The sequence below is a fragment of the Homarus americanus genome, unplaced genomic scaffold (assembly GCF_018991925.1).
Source record: "Homarus americanus isolate GMGI-L3 unplaced genomic scaffold, GMGI_Hamer_2.0 scaffold14072, whole genome shotgun sequence".
Taxonomy (NCBI): domain Eukaryota; kingdom Metazoa; phylum Arthropoda; class Malacostraca; order Decapoda; family Nephropidae; genus Homarus; species Homarus americanus.
The window spans coordinates 348,184-365,059 of record NW_024754528.1 but is presented as its reverse complement, the minus strand read 5'-3'; the positions used below and the strand labels follow the sequence as shown (position 1 = coordinate 365,059).

At 41.8% G+C, this 16,876-nt stretch overlaps 1 protein-coding gene across 1 annotated transcript in view; it reads left to right on the top strand.

The window, feature by feature from the left end:
* LOC121855831 (conserved oligomeric Golgi complex subunit 4-like) overlaps window positions 1-8,286 on the top strand; it is a 35,134-nt gene extending 26,848 nt beyond the window's left edge. The window contains exons 15-17 of the mRNA XM_042350980.1: window positions 1,697-1,834; window positions 3,755-3,825; window positions 7,663-8,286. Of these exons, the coding sequence (XP_042206914.1) occupies window positions 1,697-1,834; window positions 3,755-3,825; window positions 7,663-7,705 (252 nt within the window). The 3' untranslated portion in view covers window positions 7,706-8,286. The remainder of the gene's footprint in view (window positions 1-1,696; window positions 1,835-3,754; window positions 3,826-7,662) is intronic.
* The last annotated feature ends 8,590 nt before the right edge of the window (window positions 8,287-16,876 follow it).

Genomic DNA, 16,876 nt, shown 5'->3' with positions numbered 1-16,876 from the left:
GCCAAAAATCACGAAATAATTTTTTAGCTTTCTCCTCCCCAACACGTGTCTGGCAGCCGAACTTACAGGGGGCCCACTTGTTTTTATCATCTATGTCTTCTTTTGTTCACGCTCACATAGGCTAATCTCAAATGTCTTTTTATCTGTGCTGTTTTCTTTTCTCTCAAAGCAATGTTAAATAAATGCTTCCTTCCTCACCCACAGCCTTCCCCTGCACCTTCATTCTCCAAACAACTTATTATAAGCACTTATTGATCACAGTGTTATAAAAATGGTGCACAAAAATTACATTTGTGTTATAAGTTTGGGAGAAAAAATAAAGAAACTGAGTGGATAATTCGAAGTGCAGGTACATTTTCCTTAAACCCCCAGATGCTGCCGTTTGATTGGCTGCATGTGTGTTATCATGGAGCTGATTGGGTATGGCCTATGGCTGATTCGTCAGTGCCAGTGCTCCCCAAAGTACACAACCTGTGTGTGACACAGTACTGCAGGCTATAAGAGTGAAAGATCCTTCTTTTACAAAGTTTTCTGAGCATTCCACAATGATGAATACAATTGTATCTACTTTAACTGGAATAATCGGTGCAGTGTTTCTGGGTTTAAGATATTTCTGTGTATTGAGACCAATTTTCTTATCCCCGAATAAAATCGCACATCTATGGAATTTTTCTTGGAATTAGTGAATGTTTTGGCTTAATCCAGATTCCCTTCCAAACCAAACTGGAGTCCTGCACCTAACACATGTATCTCCCCAACCCAGAAAAAAAGCATGACTAAAATCTTGTTAGTACAGGGGAAAGTTTGTATAAGCAGGGGCTGCCTCTTAGGAGGCACTGAAAGTGAATAGTTCTATCCCCATTAGCTGGAACATTTGTGCTGAGCTTTTCCACAGGTGAGAGATTTGCTTTGGGGTAACTGTGAAGTGCAGCTGCCAGACAAACAAAACAGATATTAACTTACTTTGACAGACCCAGCTCTTATGTGTATGTTCACAGTCCTTATACATATAATCTCTAGTCTAAAAATAAAATAGTTTTTGCCCTCACTTGCATATGAAAAGTTTGTAGAGAATAAAAAACTTAATACTGTGTGCATATTTATAGTGCTGTTGGGGGTAGTGTTGCAAGGAAGATCATTGAGGCCCAGCACACACCATAAGTTTTTTAAGGAATAGTGTCACACTTCGGTGTTTTATTCTGGCCAACACTAGACAATTTTTATTCAACTGAGAGAAGCCCTTACTGCTCAGTGGGTTCATACTTGCACAATGTACTGTACTATACAGTATTTTTATGCAGTATAATGAGTGGGTTTTTTTTATAAGTACTGTACAACAAACACACTGTACTTATTTTTAACCTTGAGCTGTACATTACTACTGTACTATATAGAACTTTAGATATGTCTCTCAAGGGACACTTCACTTAACCTCTTATTTAGTACCAGCTCTTGTCAACCACAATTTTGCAAACTGTGAGAGAATTATAGACCATGTACCCTGCATGTGGTGAGGCATTACTGTATTTTCAACTTCATTAAGATCATCATTCCCAAGTACAGTACAGTACAGTGTATATCTCTGGTGGGTTGAAATTTGTTACATGAATGTACAAGTATAGTTGATATTTTTATTTTATAAGGTGATTAACCTTTTTTTTTTATTATTGATTAATTTTGTTTTTCCTGTGTATAGTTAGGAGGGCTGCAGTTTGATCGTGAAGTTCGAGCAATAGTTGGCTACTTGTCACAAGTCTCAGAGTGGGGTGTCCGGGAACAACTTACCCGCCTCACACAAATGGCAACACTTCTCAACTTGGAAAATTTAGAAGAGGTGATTAAATTTTTGTTTGAAACTGCTGTATAGTTTACTGTATACTGGGGAGTTATCATATAACTTTTTATTGTACTCTACCAGTCAGCAATGTCAATCACATATTTATTTTTATTTACAAGTCAACACATGCATTCATTTATTTTCCAACCTTCAAACATTCAATTAGTCCAGCGACCCATTTTTCTTAAAGTTCCAGTATTATATAAAATTACTCCAAGTTACCAACAAAGTGATGAGTTACTGAGGCCATGTGGTTACTGGATGACATAGTGAGCACAGGCAGTATATGCATCTTGTCTGTCCTTTGCTTGGCCTGACTTGACATGGCTTCTGTGTTTGCAATTGTTTTAGGTCATTCAGCTAATCACAGATTTGCAGAATATTGTGTAATTTTATAAACACTTCTTCCTTTTGGCAAGATATAAGTCACAATTTGTCATCCCAGGTTTGGTAAGTTGCCTAGAAACATGTAGTGCTTAATATTCAACAGAAAGTTGGAATTATAGATAAGGTAGAGAGTGGCATCCCTAAGGCTCAGATTTACTTCAAGTACAATACAGTGTAGTGGAAAAGAATTGTAATGTATTTTTAAAAAGTAAAGTTATCCCCCTTATGATTTATGCTGCTGCATTGAGTACAGTTGGGTCTCATTTTGGGCGGGTACATCATACTGGTACACTGCACTGGACAAGCAGAAGAATACCTGTACTTGCATGGGGAACCTATTCTGTGGAGTGCCACAGACAGCTTACAGTGGCCAAAGTAACTCTCTTACAAATTGTGATAATTTGTTAAGTCGAAAATACTGTACACTGAATCATCACTAACTCGATATTTTTTGTTGATACGCTGAACCTTAAACAACTTCATGTGATTTATGCAGCCGTGCCTCCTAAAATAATTTAGTTGTACAGAAACAATAAAAATCAAGAAAAATAACATGAAAAACACACAATTTACAGTACTGTATATGAAATACAACTGAAAGGTGCGAGCATAATCTTTATCTTACAACTGGTTATCATATGATCCCCATTACTGTGGACCACTCTGCATCAGCTAACCTATCACTACTGCACCTTGGGTTCGATCCCCAGGGCAGATGTGAGAAGGGTGTTATCCAGTGTGATCCTACCAAACATTGCAAGTTTTCTCCTGTACTACACTGTATACTACTAACAATGGAAAATGAAGATTGTAACATAGAACAGATATGCTTAGTCAAGAACAGACCAACCACCTGACTGGTTAGTTAGTTGACAAGTGGTGATAGTTATAAATAAAAAAAAAGTTACTGTACACCCATTTTCGCCACTATTTCGACTTTAAAATAATAAGCTTGTAGTAATGGTAAGAGTGCACAAAATAATTACCCAGTATACAAGTTGTGGTAATGAATGATGGATTGAATGGTGTGTGAATGTTCACTCTCTCTCACTGCCGTTCGTCAACTGTTCTTGTCATTAAATATTATCTTAATTTCTCCACTAAAATAACATGCTTTTACTGTTTCTTGGTAAAAGATGGGCTTGGTAAAGCACTGGCAGGTATTTTGCATTTATACACACTGTCTCTCGTGAGCCGTCTGGCCTATGGAAACCACTCTCGCTTTATACCGTCTAGTCATTCAGGAAATATATTATTAGGTGTAGATAAACATGGAAAGACCTTCAATGGTATAGTACATAGATTAAAGAGGCCTTTATAAATTATTTCCCAAATCGGTGTAGTATCTAAGTGATAATCAGCTGTTTGTTTAGACTTGGCAACTGTGTTCAGGAGGGTATTTAAGCTGTTCCTCGTATTATTGATTGTGAAATGTAATTATGGTTAAGATTTTAATCCATTTTTCAATCCTCATTTAGTAAATGAGCAAGAAGTACTTTATTATAGTATGTAACTCGTTTTTGTTTGCAGGTGTCTGAGTATTCAACCACTACTACTTGGAGGCTAACTCCATCGGAAATGAGGAAAGTCTTGCAACTTAGGTGAGTCTCAAGTTTCAGGTGAAGGTGTGCATGTAACCTACAGTATATATAACTAAGTAACAAATTTGTCTTTTCATAAATTGAGAATGGGACAACATAATTATTCCCATATGTATACTGTTTAACTTTTCAGCATTCAATGGTGGTATACTCGTATTACTAAAAGAATCCATCAAGTGGTAAGTTCAGAAGGCAGTAACCAATAGCTTTTCCCATTGCATATCAGGATCATGAATTATCTGGTGTAGAATGTTCAGAATGCAAATTAAGCCTAAAGAAAACTAGAAACCACGATAGAAATGTTAGACATATTGAAACTACAAGAATTTTGACAGTATTTTTGAAGATGAACAGGAGCATGTCTGTGGAATAGTTTTATTAACCATGGTACTGTGTGATGAGGTCGCCTGTCCACCTCTCTGGTGATGCAAGTTTGTTTGTGTATAAGTCCGTTTTTCTGCATAAGAGTGTGTAAATATAGGAGGATGTGTTTTGAAGGTTGTGCCTGTGTTTGCCAGAGTATGTTTCATTGCATAAGTATATTTATCTAGTGTGTTTTCATACTGCAGTGTTCATCATTTAGACTAGATTTGGTTGTAATTGGATTTGTTGTCAATGGACAGGTCTATCATGGGTCCAGTGTATATACCAGTACACTTATCCTCCCATATTCACGAGGGTTACATTCTTGGAAATCGTTGAGAATCATGAATTCACAAACTCTGAATTTAATACCTTATAGAAAAAAATAGGGTATGTTACCATGGCTACTAAGATTAACATTTTTGTCATAATATTTTGAGCTAGAAATGATAAATGTTTTAGAGATAATATTGATGTTTTTATGGAGTGATTTTCTGCAATACTAATGATAAATTTTAACACAAATAATTGTTTTCTCTACTTAATAAAGAACAAAAGAGTAAAAATGACCATATTGTACCCTAATGGGGCTTAGAAATAAAGAAAATATTAGATAAAAGTATAAAATAATATAAATGAAGAGCATGAATGTTTATGTATGGGGTGAACAAATGTGTAGAGGCAGTGAGCTATAACTGCATCACAGACTTGCCACCCACCCGCGTCACAACACACACCCGCGTCACAACACACACACGCGTCACAACACACACACGTATCAGTCACCTGGTTCACTGCCTGGCTCAACTGTTTGGAGTCACATAGATGATGGTTTGAGTGTAGAAGGAGCTGTTTTTGGTACATAAAATATGTGCTAGTGTATTTTATGATAGGATATGTGTCAATATTATTGTTTATCACAGCAATTTTTGTTAAAGCAGTTATAGCACTACTGGTGAATGAATGAATTCAGTTGCAGTCAGATTTTTTTACTAAATTAGAATTTTTACCAAAGGAGACCAAAGGGGACAAAATTTGGATACGAGGAAGATTCAGATAATTGGAATTCTGATAAAAGGAATTGCACTGTAAATTAGATATAAAGTCTACAACATTAGATTTACCGTAAAAGTGGAGACATTCTGCCTACAGTGGCTGGTCTGACATGAATGGGGGAGGTTGTTGGGTGTTTTTTTTTTTTTTTATGGGGATTAGCCCACCCTGGCACAGGTCACTGACCCACATCAGGGCCTGGAGGGCGAAATATTATAATAATATTTATAATAATAATGATTATAATAAAATAAATAAAAAGTATAATAATAATAATAATAATAAATAAATACAAAAATTAAAAAATCAATCAATAGTGAGAAATGGCAGTATGTATGTTGTGTTGTCAATAGTAAGAGAAACAATTGAGACCCTGCAATTGTGTGTAAATGAAGCAGAAAGACAGATCAGCAACCTGGGACTTGGTTACAATTTTTGTGATACCATATAGCAGCAGGGTCTACCATTAGACAACACATTATGCTTCCAATATCTTCTCAGGTGATAGTACCTCCCTGTTTGGGTCACTACCACAGGAACCATATTTTACCAGGGGTGCTGAATATTAACTCTGTTGCCCTAGATACTCTGTGGTGCAATGTATAATACCTTATACCTCACATAATGACACTTAGTTTATTGTCTGCTGCCATTGTACAAGCTTGTTTTTCGGTCACTGCTGTTTTCACATTCGATTTGTGTTGTGCAGTACTGTACATTACTTTTCCAGGATATAATCAGCCAAGAATACCGTTAGAGCAGTGTTAAGACATAAAAAGTGATTACACTTTAGTATACTGCTCTGTACAGGGGGTTCTCTATTGGGGATGTATTCCACAGAAATTTTATAATGAAGAATTTTCCCTCAAAAGAATTAATTTAATTAGGGATATGTGCATTCTAACAAAACAGTAAAACCCTTTGAAAGCTCAGAATGTGTTCCTAGAGAGAGAGCTTCCAGCAGATCAGCTTACAACAGGATCATAATAACATACAGTACTGTACTGTATTGTATATAATATGGAGATACATTCTTATAGCATAATTTGTTACCTTTCAGTGATACATTATGACTTGATTTGACTACTTGTACAGTAAGGTAACTGACTAATAAATAAACCATGGTATATGAAGGTGCATAATACAGATGGGTTTCATTTTGTGTTGGTGGATTGCTATATTGTATTGTACTGGACTCACCAGACCTTTACTGCATCTACATTATTAAAGATATATTTTAAGAAAGTCCAGGAAGTTAATTATGTGGTACTGTACTCCACCGAATAGTGGAGGTGTGGGAGACAATGGGGGTCCAGGCTGGGGGTGAAGGCTAGTTGGATTGAAAGCCTTCAAAATTAACTACAGACACTTGTAAAGTGACTTCAGTTTAATCACCACTCTACCCTGGACTGTAGTAACAGAGATCAAATTTATGTGTTTCCTCTTCTCTTTTGGATACAGTACTTGAAGTGTTTTCAAAGCTGAGGCATTGTGTGTTTCCCCTACTGAATCAGATATTTTTTAATCCCATTCTCCTTCCTTCAGTGATAATAAGTCATTGGGTAGACATAGTCTCATCCCCTTGTTCTCTGTTTTATAATTTACAGGTATAACTATAGAGCTTTTGTGATTGATATGGTCATTTTGTTTAACTGTCCCAGGACTCTTTCTTCAATTCCACTTAGGTGGTGATCTTCTTGGGTCTCTATTTCATGAAGAATCTTTCAGTGTACAGTACAAGATATCTTTTACCATAGCTTGGAAAGTTTGTAAATTAAAGTCTTTCCCTCTCTATTTGGAAGCAAACTTGCATTTGGGATTGCACGCTGCACATTATTTGGATATTCTTCCTTTTTGATGATTGGCTTTTCATTCATGAGTCACCCTGAGCTGCTGCCCCAGTATAGGTGAGGATTTTACCCTGAAAACCCAACTTTGTGACAGAACTAGTAAGGAGTGACCCAGACTCCACCTGTCTCCCCGAAGATTTCCTTGGAGGTTAGCTGGCGTGAGTTTATTATTATTGTGAACCTGGTTTATAACACTAAAATAACGTGTGATATGCACAGTGGAAAGAATGAGCTGTGTGGAGTCATGACATGTTACATTTGCATGTCTTAAGGTGAACCATGTCTTTTCTCTCATCTTTAGGAAGGTTTATAAAAAGGGCACTCCCTTGGCTTACCAGCACTCACCAGGGCTTACAAGGTTTACTGGGGAAACCCTGATAAACCTGGATGCATATATTTTCAGATTGTTCCTCATAGGCAAAGTCATAAAACGGGTTTTCAGAATGAAAGCCATTTTTTTTTATGTGTGGTATGGAAATCATTCACCAAGGGTATAATATAGTGTTCTTTAACATATTTTTTATTTATTGTATACAGATGTATCTTTTGTACAGTTTTCTCTCTCTTTCAGAGTTGACTTTAAAGCTGAGGAGATCAAGAGACTGAAGCTGTAGAGCCCTGATAGAGATTCTTTAAAAAAAATATATGCAGTATGTATATATTTATGTTCTTCGATTTGAGTGTATGCTGTGTTGATTAATGTTGGTATTGCTGAGGACATAGCACTAAAAGATTTATTTTGTTAGTTCTATTTCAATGTAACACTTAAAATATTTTAACAATGTCCTTAAGTTTCACAGAAAATTATTGTTTTATTACCTTAAATGACACATTGTTAGTTTTTGCTTGTATTTAAGTGTTTCCTGGAAATGATTGTGTATAAATGGGAATTATAGGGAAGTTGAGTATAAATTTATTGATCAAAAATATATCCCTGTATATATTTATACAGTACCCAGTATGTATGTCTGGGTGCCTCATATAGGGAGTAACTTTAAATTAATATTTTTACTACACTGTTATAAATTTTGGATCAAGAGTAGATTAGTAAACCCTTGAGTACACGAGTTCTATAGAGTTTCTTTGTAATGCAATGGTGTACAGTACATACTGTATGTTTAGAAGAAAAAAATATGAGAGATGCCTTCAGTTCTATGTATGGTAATGCAAGATAAAACTAAAGTACAGTACAGAACTATGAATTTTATTTATAGTAAACCCTCATTAATACAGTACAGTAGGATCTCATATTTTGCGGTTTTTAATTTCGCTGCCACTACCTAATGTAACCAAGTCTTATATACGACATAAAAAAAAGGGAGTTTCACGAGATCCAGCAAGCTGAATGCTGGCCACCGTCTTGTTGTACATTTAACTATGAAAATCAGTGTCATGGGTCAGGTGAATTTCTTGTCTATTTTTATAATCTAGTCAGAGATTGAGCTTGCCAGGAAAAAGTGAAATGGACATCAAATACACATACTGTTAACGTCATTCTCACAACATCAGCGGGATTTCAGACAAGGGCCCTCTATGGTTATACGTTGAGATCTTGTAGATATACAGTTTGACAGAATTTTTCGGGAGATTAATAACTTTCTTGAATAGACAGCTAACACTAACTGAACTACAAACATCAGATTCTCTGATGTTTGGGCATCAAAATGATCTAATTTCAGTAGTACTTATAAACTCATGGCTATCTCCAAGGACGATATAAGGACATGCCGCTCGTACTCTACACTCACTTACTTGACAGGTGTTACTAACAATAAAGACAGTTGAAGCTTTCAACATCACTCTCAAGGGGATATTGAATGTTCCATCTGTAATCAGACATATTTAAGTTGCCTTAACAGATAAGACTACAGTTGCAATTTCAAATTTCGCGTCATAAACTAAGGAATAACAGAGTCGGATGCACTCTAAGATGGAGGGAAAATGGAGGACTAAGACGTCCTGAAGCGATGAGAAAACGGATGCCTCAGATGGGAGACTCACTAAAGAAAGCCTAGCTCCATATTTTGTGGGCTATTGAGCGTAATATGAATTGTTTGATTTTACGTTAACTAACATGTATGACCGTGGACATTACAACGGCACCGAGTGTAAGCTCCTTCAAGGCCAGACTTCACCAGCACTGGAGCAGGTTCAGGTACATTTAGGAGCCAGTGCATGCCCAGTACTTCGGCAGGCAAAAAACTTAGCAAGGAGCGAGGCATTTCGGAGTGTTTTCATTCTCCCAGATAGCTTGGTAATGCAGAGGGAACAGCACAGGAAGCTCCATCGCGGATTGAAGCAGAGAAGGGAGGAGCAAGGACGGGTGTACATGGGTTGTATTCAGGGAAAGAGTGGTGAAAGCAAGTGTGCCGACACATGGCCGGGGGACAGCAGCGCACCCTCCAACTACTTTACCCCCTGCCCAGGAGGTGGCACCAGCTCCGCCTATCAGCCGGGAGGAGGCGAGCACCTTGTAAACAATGACATTTCTAACCACACCCTGCAAAATACAGTGTACTTAGCAAATGCTGCAGTTTCTGAGAATGGGGGGGGGTTACTACTAAGAGCAGAGACGTTACCGAGAACAAATTCTGGCTTGAATGTCATGTACACTAATACTGACACGTTCCTTGATAAGAGAGAGGAGTTTGAAACACAACTGAAGGTACACCAACCAGATATTGTGGGAGCTGTAGAACTGTTGTACAAGAACAGGAGAATCGTCCCAGAGGAATGTGAGTTCAGTATTGCTGGATATGACTAATTTAAGAACCTTTCTCAAGAAACTTGCAAGACGGGTGTGGTTATCTATGCTAAGCAAGACCTTAGAGCCAGCCAGACGAGGGTACAGGGAGAGGATGTTTTTGAAGAGTCCAAGTGGTGTAAAATTAAACTTAAAGGAAGGGACTTACTTAATGTTGGGTGTATCTACAGATCCCCAGACTGTGGCCCACTAAATCAAAAGAACTTAAGAGCCTTAATAGACAACATGGCAATGCTCAACCCTAGCCACCTCCTTATCATGGGGTACTTTAACTATGGTGACATCGACTGGCGAAACGAGTTCACCCCAAATGACTTGAATAACCCTGCTACTCTTTTTGTAGAAACTCTGAGAGATAATTTTCTGTTCCAACATGTTAGAGACCCGACACATTACAGAGTGGAGCAAACACCAGAGCCACTAGACCTCATCATAACAAATGAGGAGGGTATGGTGGCCAAACTGGAACACCTTGCCCAGTTGGCACCAGTCACCATATAGTGTTGTCATTCATATTTAACTGCTACCTAGTTCAGGATAAGGCCAGGCCAAGGTGCAAATATTACAAGGGAAATTACAACTGGATGAGGGAAGAGATGAGGGATATCCACTGGCCTAACTCATTAAGGCACAAGAACGCAGACACTACGCTGAATATTATAACTAATAAAGTGACCCATTTGATTGATAAATATATATCCAAAACCAAACCCAGTGCCTCTAGGAATACGAAGGGTTGGGTCAAATGATGAGCTGGACAGGAGGATGTATGCAAGAGCCAGAAACCAGGCAAAGATAGAATGTAGAAGGGCTGAAAGGGAGTTCCAGAGGCTGGTTGCAAGCGAGGTCAAGTCCCCAAAGGCGTTTTACCGCTATGCAAAGTCGAAATTAAAAACGCGAGTAGGAGTATCAGACCTGAGGCTTGAAGATGGTAGTTATGCAGATTCTGACCAGGATAAAGCCGAGGCATTGAACAGCTTCTTTTCCTCGGTGTTCACAAGCGAGGATGTGATTAACCTTCCTGCGTTTGAGGACAGACAGTTCAACACAGCACTGACCCACATTGTGTTCACAGAAGAGGGTATTAGAAATAAACTGTCCGGGCTAAAGGTCCATAAGAGTCCCGGCCCTCACATGGTGCATCCTAGAGTGCCAAGAGAGTTGTGCAACGAGCTTGCCAAGCCCCTGAAGATCCTGTTTTGTAAATGCTTGGATGAACAAAAGGTCCCTTGTGAATGGAAAGTGGCTTATGTGAGTCCTATCTTCAAGAAGGGCGATCATCACTCCACGAACAACTATAGACCGGTGAGCTTGACCAGCATAATATTTAAAGTACTGTACTTGAGAGTATTATCAGAGATGCCGCGATGGAACATCTACTTAGAAACAACGCTGTTAAGAATTGCCAACACGGTTTTATGCCGGGCATTCCTGCTTAACACAATTGCTCAAGGTATTGGATATTTGGACCCATATTCTGGAACGGGGTGGTAATATCGACAATATTTACCTAAATTTTGCCAAGGCTTTCGACAGTTTACCCCACGAAAGGCTGAAAATCAAACTGGAAGGGTACGGAATTCAGAGAAATGTCCAAGCATGGATAGAAGACTTTCTACATGACTGCAAGCAGTGTGTGGTGATTTAATGGCACGAAATCATCATCCGTACCTGTCACAAGCGGGGTACCACAGGGCAGTGTATTGGGCCCACTGTTGTTTGTTTGTTTCATAAATGACATGCCTGACGTTGTACACTCCTCCATACAAATGTTTGCCGATGACGCCAAGTTATTTTTTGAAATCAAGAACCAAGCGGACTGTGAAGAGCTGCAGAAGGACCTCTGTGGGCTCCAAGAATGGTCAAAGAAATGGCTGCTGAGATTCAATGTCACAAAGTGTAAGAGGATGCACCTGGGGCGTACCAACGGTAAGGAGGCGTATCATATGTCCCAACGGGATGAAGAAACTGCACTATTTGAGACTGAATGTGAAAAGGACCTAGGTGTGTATGTTGACAATGAGCTGAAGTTCTCGGGCCATTGTGAGAAGAAGGTAAATCAGGCAAATAAATTATTGGGTCTTATAAGAAGGTCGTTCAGATATCTAGACGGTCCGTCCCTCGTAACGCTCTTCAAGAGTGAAGTGCTTCCCCATCTGGAGTACTGTCACCCCATCTGGTCCCCGAGATATGCTAGGGACTGTCAGTTGGTTGAAAATGTTCAAAGGAGGGCCACCAGACTGGTGCCTGCACTTCGGCACCTCAGCTACCCTGAGAGATTGGAGCGCCTGAACTTGCCTAGCTTATACTACAGACGGGCAAGGGGGGACCTTAATTGAGGTGTATAAGCATCTCAGGGGGCACTACTCAGTCGGGTTTCCTTACTTGGAGCTGGCGGACGCTCGCCCCACAAGGGGTCACAGTTGAAGCAGCCGCAAGTCCAGAAAACTGTGAGGGCAAACTTTTTCAGAGTGAGGGTTGTAAACTCTTGGAACAATCTACCAGAGAGTGTTGTGACGGCACCGAGTGTGAGCTCTTTCAAGACAAGACTTGACCAACACTGGAGCGGGTTCAGGTACATTCAGGAGCCTGTGCATGCCCAGTATTTGCCAACAGTGCGTGACAGAGACGTGACCGATCGCCCGGGCGGCTAGCGAGCCGACCTTTTGGTGAAGAGGATAAATGAAAAGGAAAAGTAATCAGAGACGTGACCGATCGCCCAAGCGGCTAACGAGTCGATCAGTGGCGAAGAGGATAAAAGTAAAAGTCAAGATACACGAAATCTGTGGGAGAAGAGAAGGAGAAGGAGGGTTGTGGAGGCGAGGAATGTGGTGCTTCTCTCGCGGCAGGTATATAGATCTCAGTAGCGCCTGGTGGGGAGTGTGGGTCCGCGTCAGGAGCAGGGGCTGAGTCAGGAGGAGGGTCCATGACAGCAGCAGGGTGCATGACAGCAGCAGGGTGTAAGACAGCAGCAGGGTCCACGACAGCAGCAAGGTGCAGGACAGTAGCAGGGGGTACCTGAGGGAGAAAAGAGGGGTGTGTGGGTCCGCGTCAGGAGCAGGGGCCGCGTCAGGAGCAATGGCCACGTCAGGAGGAGGGTCCAGGACAGTTGCAGGGGCTACTGCTGGGCCAGGGGCGGCGTCTGAGGCAGGACGGGTGTGTTGGAGTCGGCAGGACGTGGTGCTTGGGGCAGGAAGAGGAGCGGCTGTCTCCTTAGAGTAGCAGAGCTGCTCTAGGGTGTCTAACCTTCGGTGTAGAGACAGTAGCTGTAGAGCCGATGACAGCTGCCTCTGTGTGTATAAGCCAGTCTTCCATGTTGATTGAAGACTGGGAGAGTGATCAGTTTCTCTTTCATCCTGTGTGAGTGCGATTCTCCGGTGGTCACCATTTGTGGGGTTATGAGTTTCTCCTCCATCCTGTGTGAGTGCAAATCTCCGGGGGCACCAGGCAGGAGCGGAGGAGGAGGAGGTGTTGTAGTGGATTCCTCCCCTACAAACGCCGTGTGTTGCTGACTAGCCGACCCCCCGCGAATTCACCAGCCTGCACCTCGTGGGCAAGGTCAGGTAACCAGCACCCCCGAACAAAGCGGAGGTCTACAATCAAGCCACGCCTACCCCCGTTATATAAGACCTCACCTGGCCGTGACTTGCCCTTCTTCTAGCTACAGCCGCAGCAAGCAACACCTTTGAGCACCCTCACCAACCAGCTCCCCCTACTCACGCTTGTAACCATGCTGCCTCCTCCCAGCACCAGCCACCAACCTGCATTGTACATCCAATATAATATGTATACAGAGAGCACATTGTGAGTTTCCTTTCTCCATCCCATCCTGAGTGCGAACCAATATCTCATAACCCCACAAATAGTGACCCCGGAGATTCGCACTCACACAGGATGGAGGAGAAACATCTCATGTAAAACTACAATTGGTGACCCCTGGAGCCGTGAACACCACACTCCTGTCTGCTGCCTTACTCCTGGAGCTGAGAAGATCGTCCTGCCTGCTGCCAGCCTTGGCCAACCGCCTTACCTGCACCACGTGCTTACCCACTACTCCACGACGACACCATCTCACGACTATGTGACACACTTCCGCAAGAATGGACGGACGGATCTCTCTACCGACTTTCAACCACAACGTTGAGGACTGGTTAGATCATGTGGAAGCAATCCTCATTGGCTCACAAGCTGCTGACGAGCAAAAGTACGGCGCCCTGCTCTGTTCCTTGCCCACGGAAGTCACTACGCATGTATCACGGACTATTTCCAACCCTCCAGAGAACAACAAATTTGCCACCCTGCGGGACACCTGAAAAACGCATTACCAACGGGCCCGCCCTAGCCTCCTGCAGAACCTATCTTCTATCTCCCTTGGAAACTCAACTCCGGGACTTCTCTGGGAGGAGATGTGTAGGCTGAACTCCCGGCACACAGACAGACTTCCCGACCCTATCCTGCGCCAGCTTCACGCACAAAAGCTCCCCACACAAGTACGTATCATCCTGTCCGCAGTAGATTACTCTACGACACCTGAACTCTACGCAACCGCGGCAGACAGAATATTCAACGAGTGCGTGACTGCGTGCCTCACTGCCGCGGACAACCCAACGACCACACCAGTATTTACCTCCGAACTTGTAAACCGGGTCAACACCCCTCAGCCGAGCAATACCTCACAAGACATCAGGAACCTGTTGCAAACTTTGAACCGCAGGATGGACACCATTGAACAGCTCTGCTCCTCCATGCCTGATGCTGGACTGTTCCTAACTCATGGACCACGTCCTACTGACCCCAACACACCCGTCCTGCCTCAGACGCCGCTCCCAGCCCCCAGCACAGTGTATCTACCCCCTGTTGGTACCATCAACGTTTTGGTGCTAATGCTAGATGCTGTGAGGCCCCCTGCAACCACACAGTGAAGCGACATCGACGGAGACGGTTAGGCGCCATAACCTCCGCCAATATCAAGCAGCACATCACATGCCTTACTTCTGACCTTGACCACTTCACTCGTTATGTCCGTCACGACCTACTACAAACACTACGTCAGGCGGTTTCTGCATTCAAGGCTACTGCACCACTCTAGCCTTCCCACCGCCATGAACACATTCATCCCGCACCTCCTCTGCCAGTCTGCCCACAATTACCCCTTGTAGCACCACCTCGCCCACAACATTTCTGGGCACCCTCTTTTCTTCCTCAGGTACCCACTGCGCCTGTCTTGCACCCTCCTGCTGTCATGGACCCTCCTCCCGACGTGGCCCCTGCTCCTGACGCGGACCCAGACACCCCACCCGGAGCCACCGAGGACTGCGTACCCACTGCGAGAGAAGCACCACATTCCTCGCCTGTAAAACCTTCTCTTATCCACAAACCTACTCCTCCCTCTACTTCTCCCACAGATCTCGTGTCTCTAGACAGAGTCATCTCCCGTAGCATCCAGCTCATCCACACCCCCGCCCGTTATATCTCACATGTGGGATACAACCCTGCCGACAACAAGTCTCCTGCACCGCCCGGAGGGAAGGGGGAGTATTGTAGTGGATTCCTCCCCTACAAACGTCGTGTGTCGCTGACGAGCCGACCCCCCGTGAATTCACCAGCCTGCACCTCGTGGGCAAGGTCAGGTAACCAGCACCCCCGAACAAAGCGGAGGTCTACTTTCAAGCCACGCCTACCCCCGCTATATAAGACCTCACCTGGCCGTGACTTGCCCTTCTTCTAGCTATAGCCGCAGCAAGCAACACCTTTGAGCACCCTCACCAACCAGCTCTCCCTACTCACGCTTGTAACCATGCTGCCTCCTCCCAGCACCAGCCACCAAGCTGCACTGTACATCCAATACAATATGTATACAGAGAGCACATTGTGAGTTTCCTTTCTCCATCTCATCCTGAGTGCGAACCAATATCTCATAACCCCACAGTGTTGCTTGCTGGTGGCTGTAGGTAGAAAGAGGTAGGTCACGGTGGGGTGAGGTCTTATATAGCAGGGGTAGGCGTGGGTTGATAGTTGACCTCCGCTTTGTTAGGTGGCGCTTGTTACCGACCTAGGCCACGAGGTGCAGGCTGGGAAATTCGAAGAGGATCAGCTAGTCAGCGACACACGGCGTTTGTAGGGGAGGAATCCACTACAAGCTCTTCAGTAAATCGAAATCACCTTACAATAAACGCCTTATATATTTAAGGATTTCTTACGCTCAATGATTGTCTTCACTCTACTGTTAAACCACGTAAACTTTTTTCGCATTTTTAATGAATATCTGTCTATCACCCTATTTTGATTTTGTTATATATATATATATATATATATATATATATATATATATATATATATATATATATATATATATATATATATATATATATATATATATATATATCATGTAGATCCACAATGAAAACGTGGATGAGATATAAATCTTGATAAAATCACACGGGAAAAGGGAAACAACGGAGCACCTTAGCTTTCGTCTTTATTCAAGACATCTTCAGTTGCCTTTGAAGATGTCTTGAATAAGGCTCAATATATATATATATATATATATATATATATATATATATATATATATATATATATATATATATATATATATATATATATATATGAAAGTAAATCACTGTAGTTGCGCGTGATCCAGGTATATGCTGATAACCACAAGGAACGTCAATGTGGGAACGTCAATGTGGCATTTAAAAACTCAAGCACTGTTAAAGAAATGTTAATCAAGAACTCCCCCAACAACACAATTGGTTGCATTTATAAAGTTCCTTGCAAGGAATGTAATATGTTTTACTTAGGCCAAACAGGTAAAGATCTTGTAACTAGACTTAAACAACATAAATATAGTGTTAGGACAGGCCAGGAATCCAATGCTCTGTTTGTTCATTTGAGGGATAATAAGCATTGCATTGACTGGGATAATGCCTCCTCAATATTACCTTGTAATTCATTTGACAGTAGGAACATTATAGAATTTAGTCTTATTAAACATACCGAAGCAGTCAACCTGAATTTG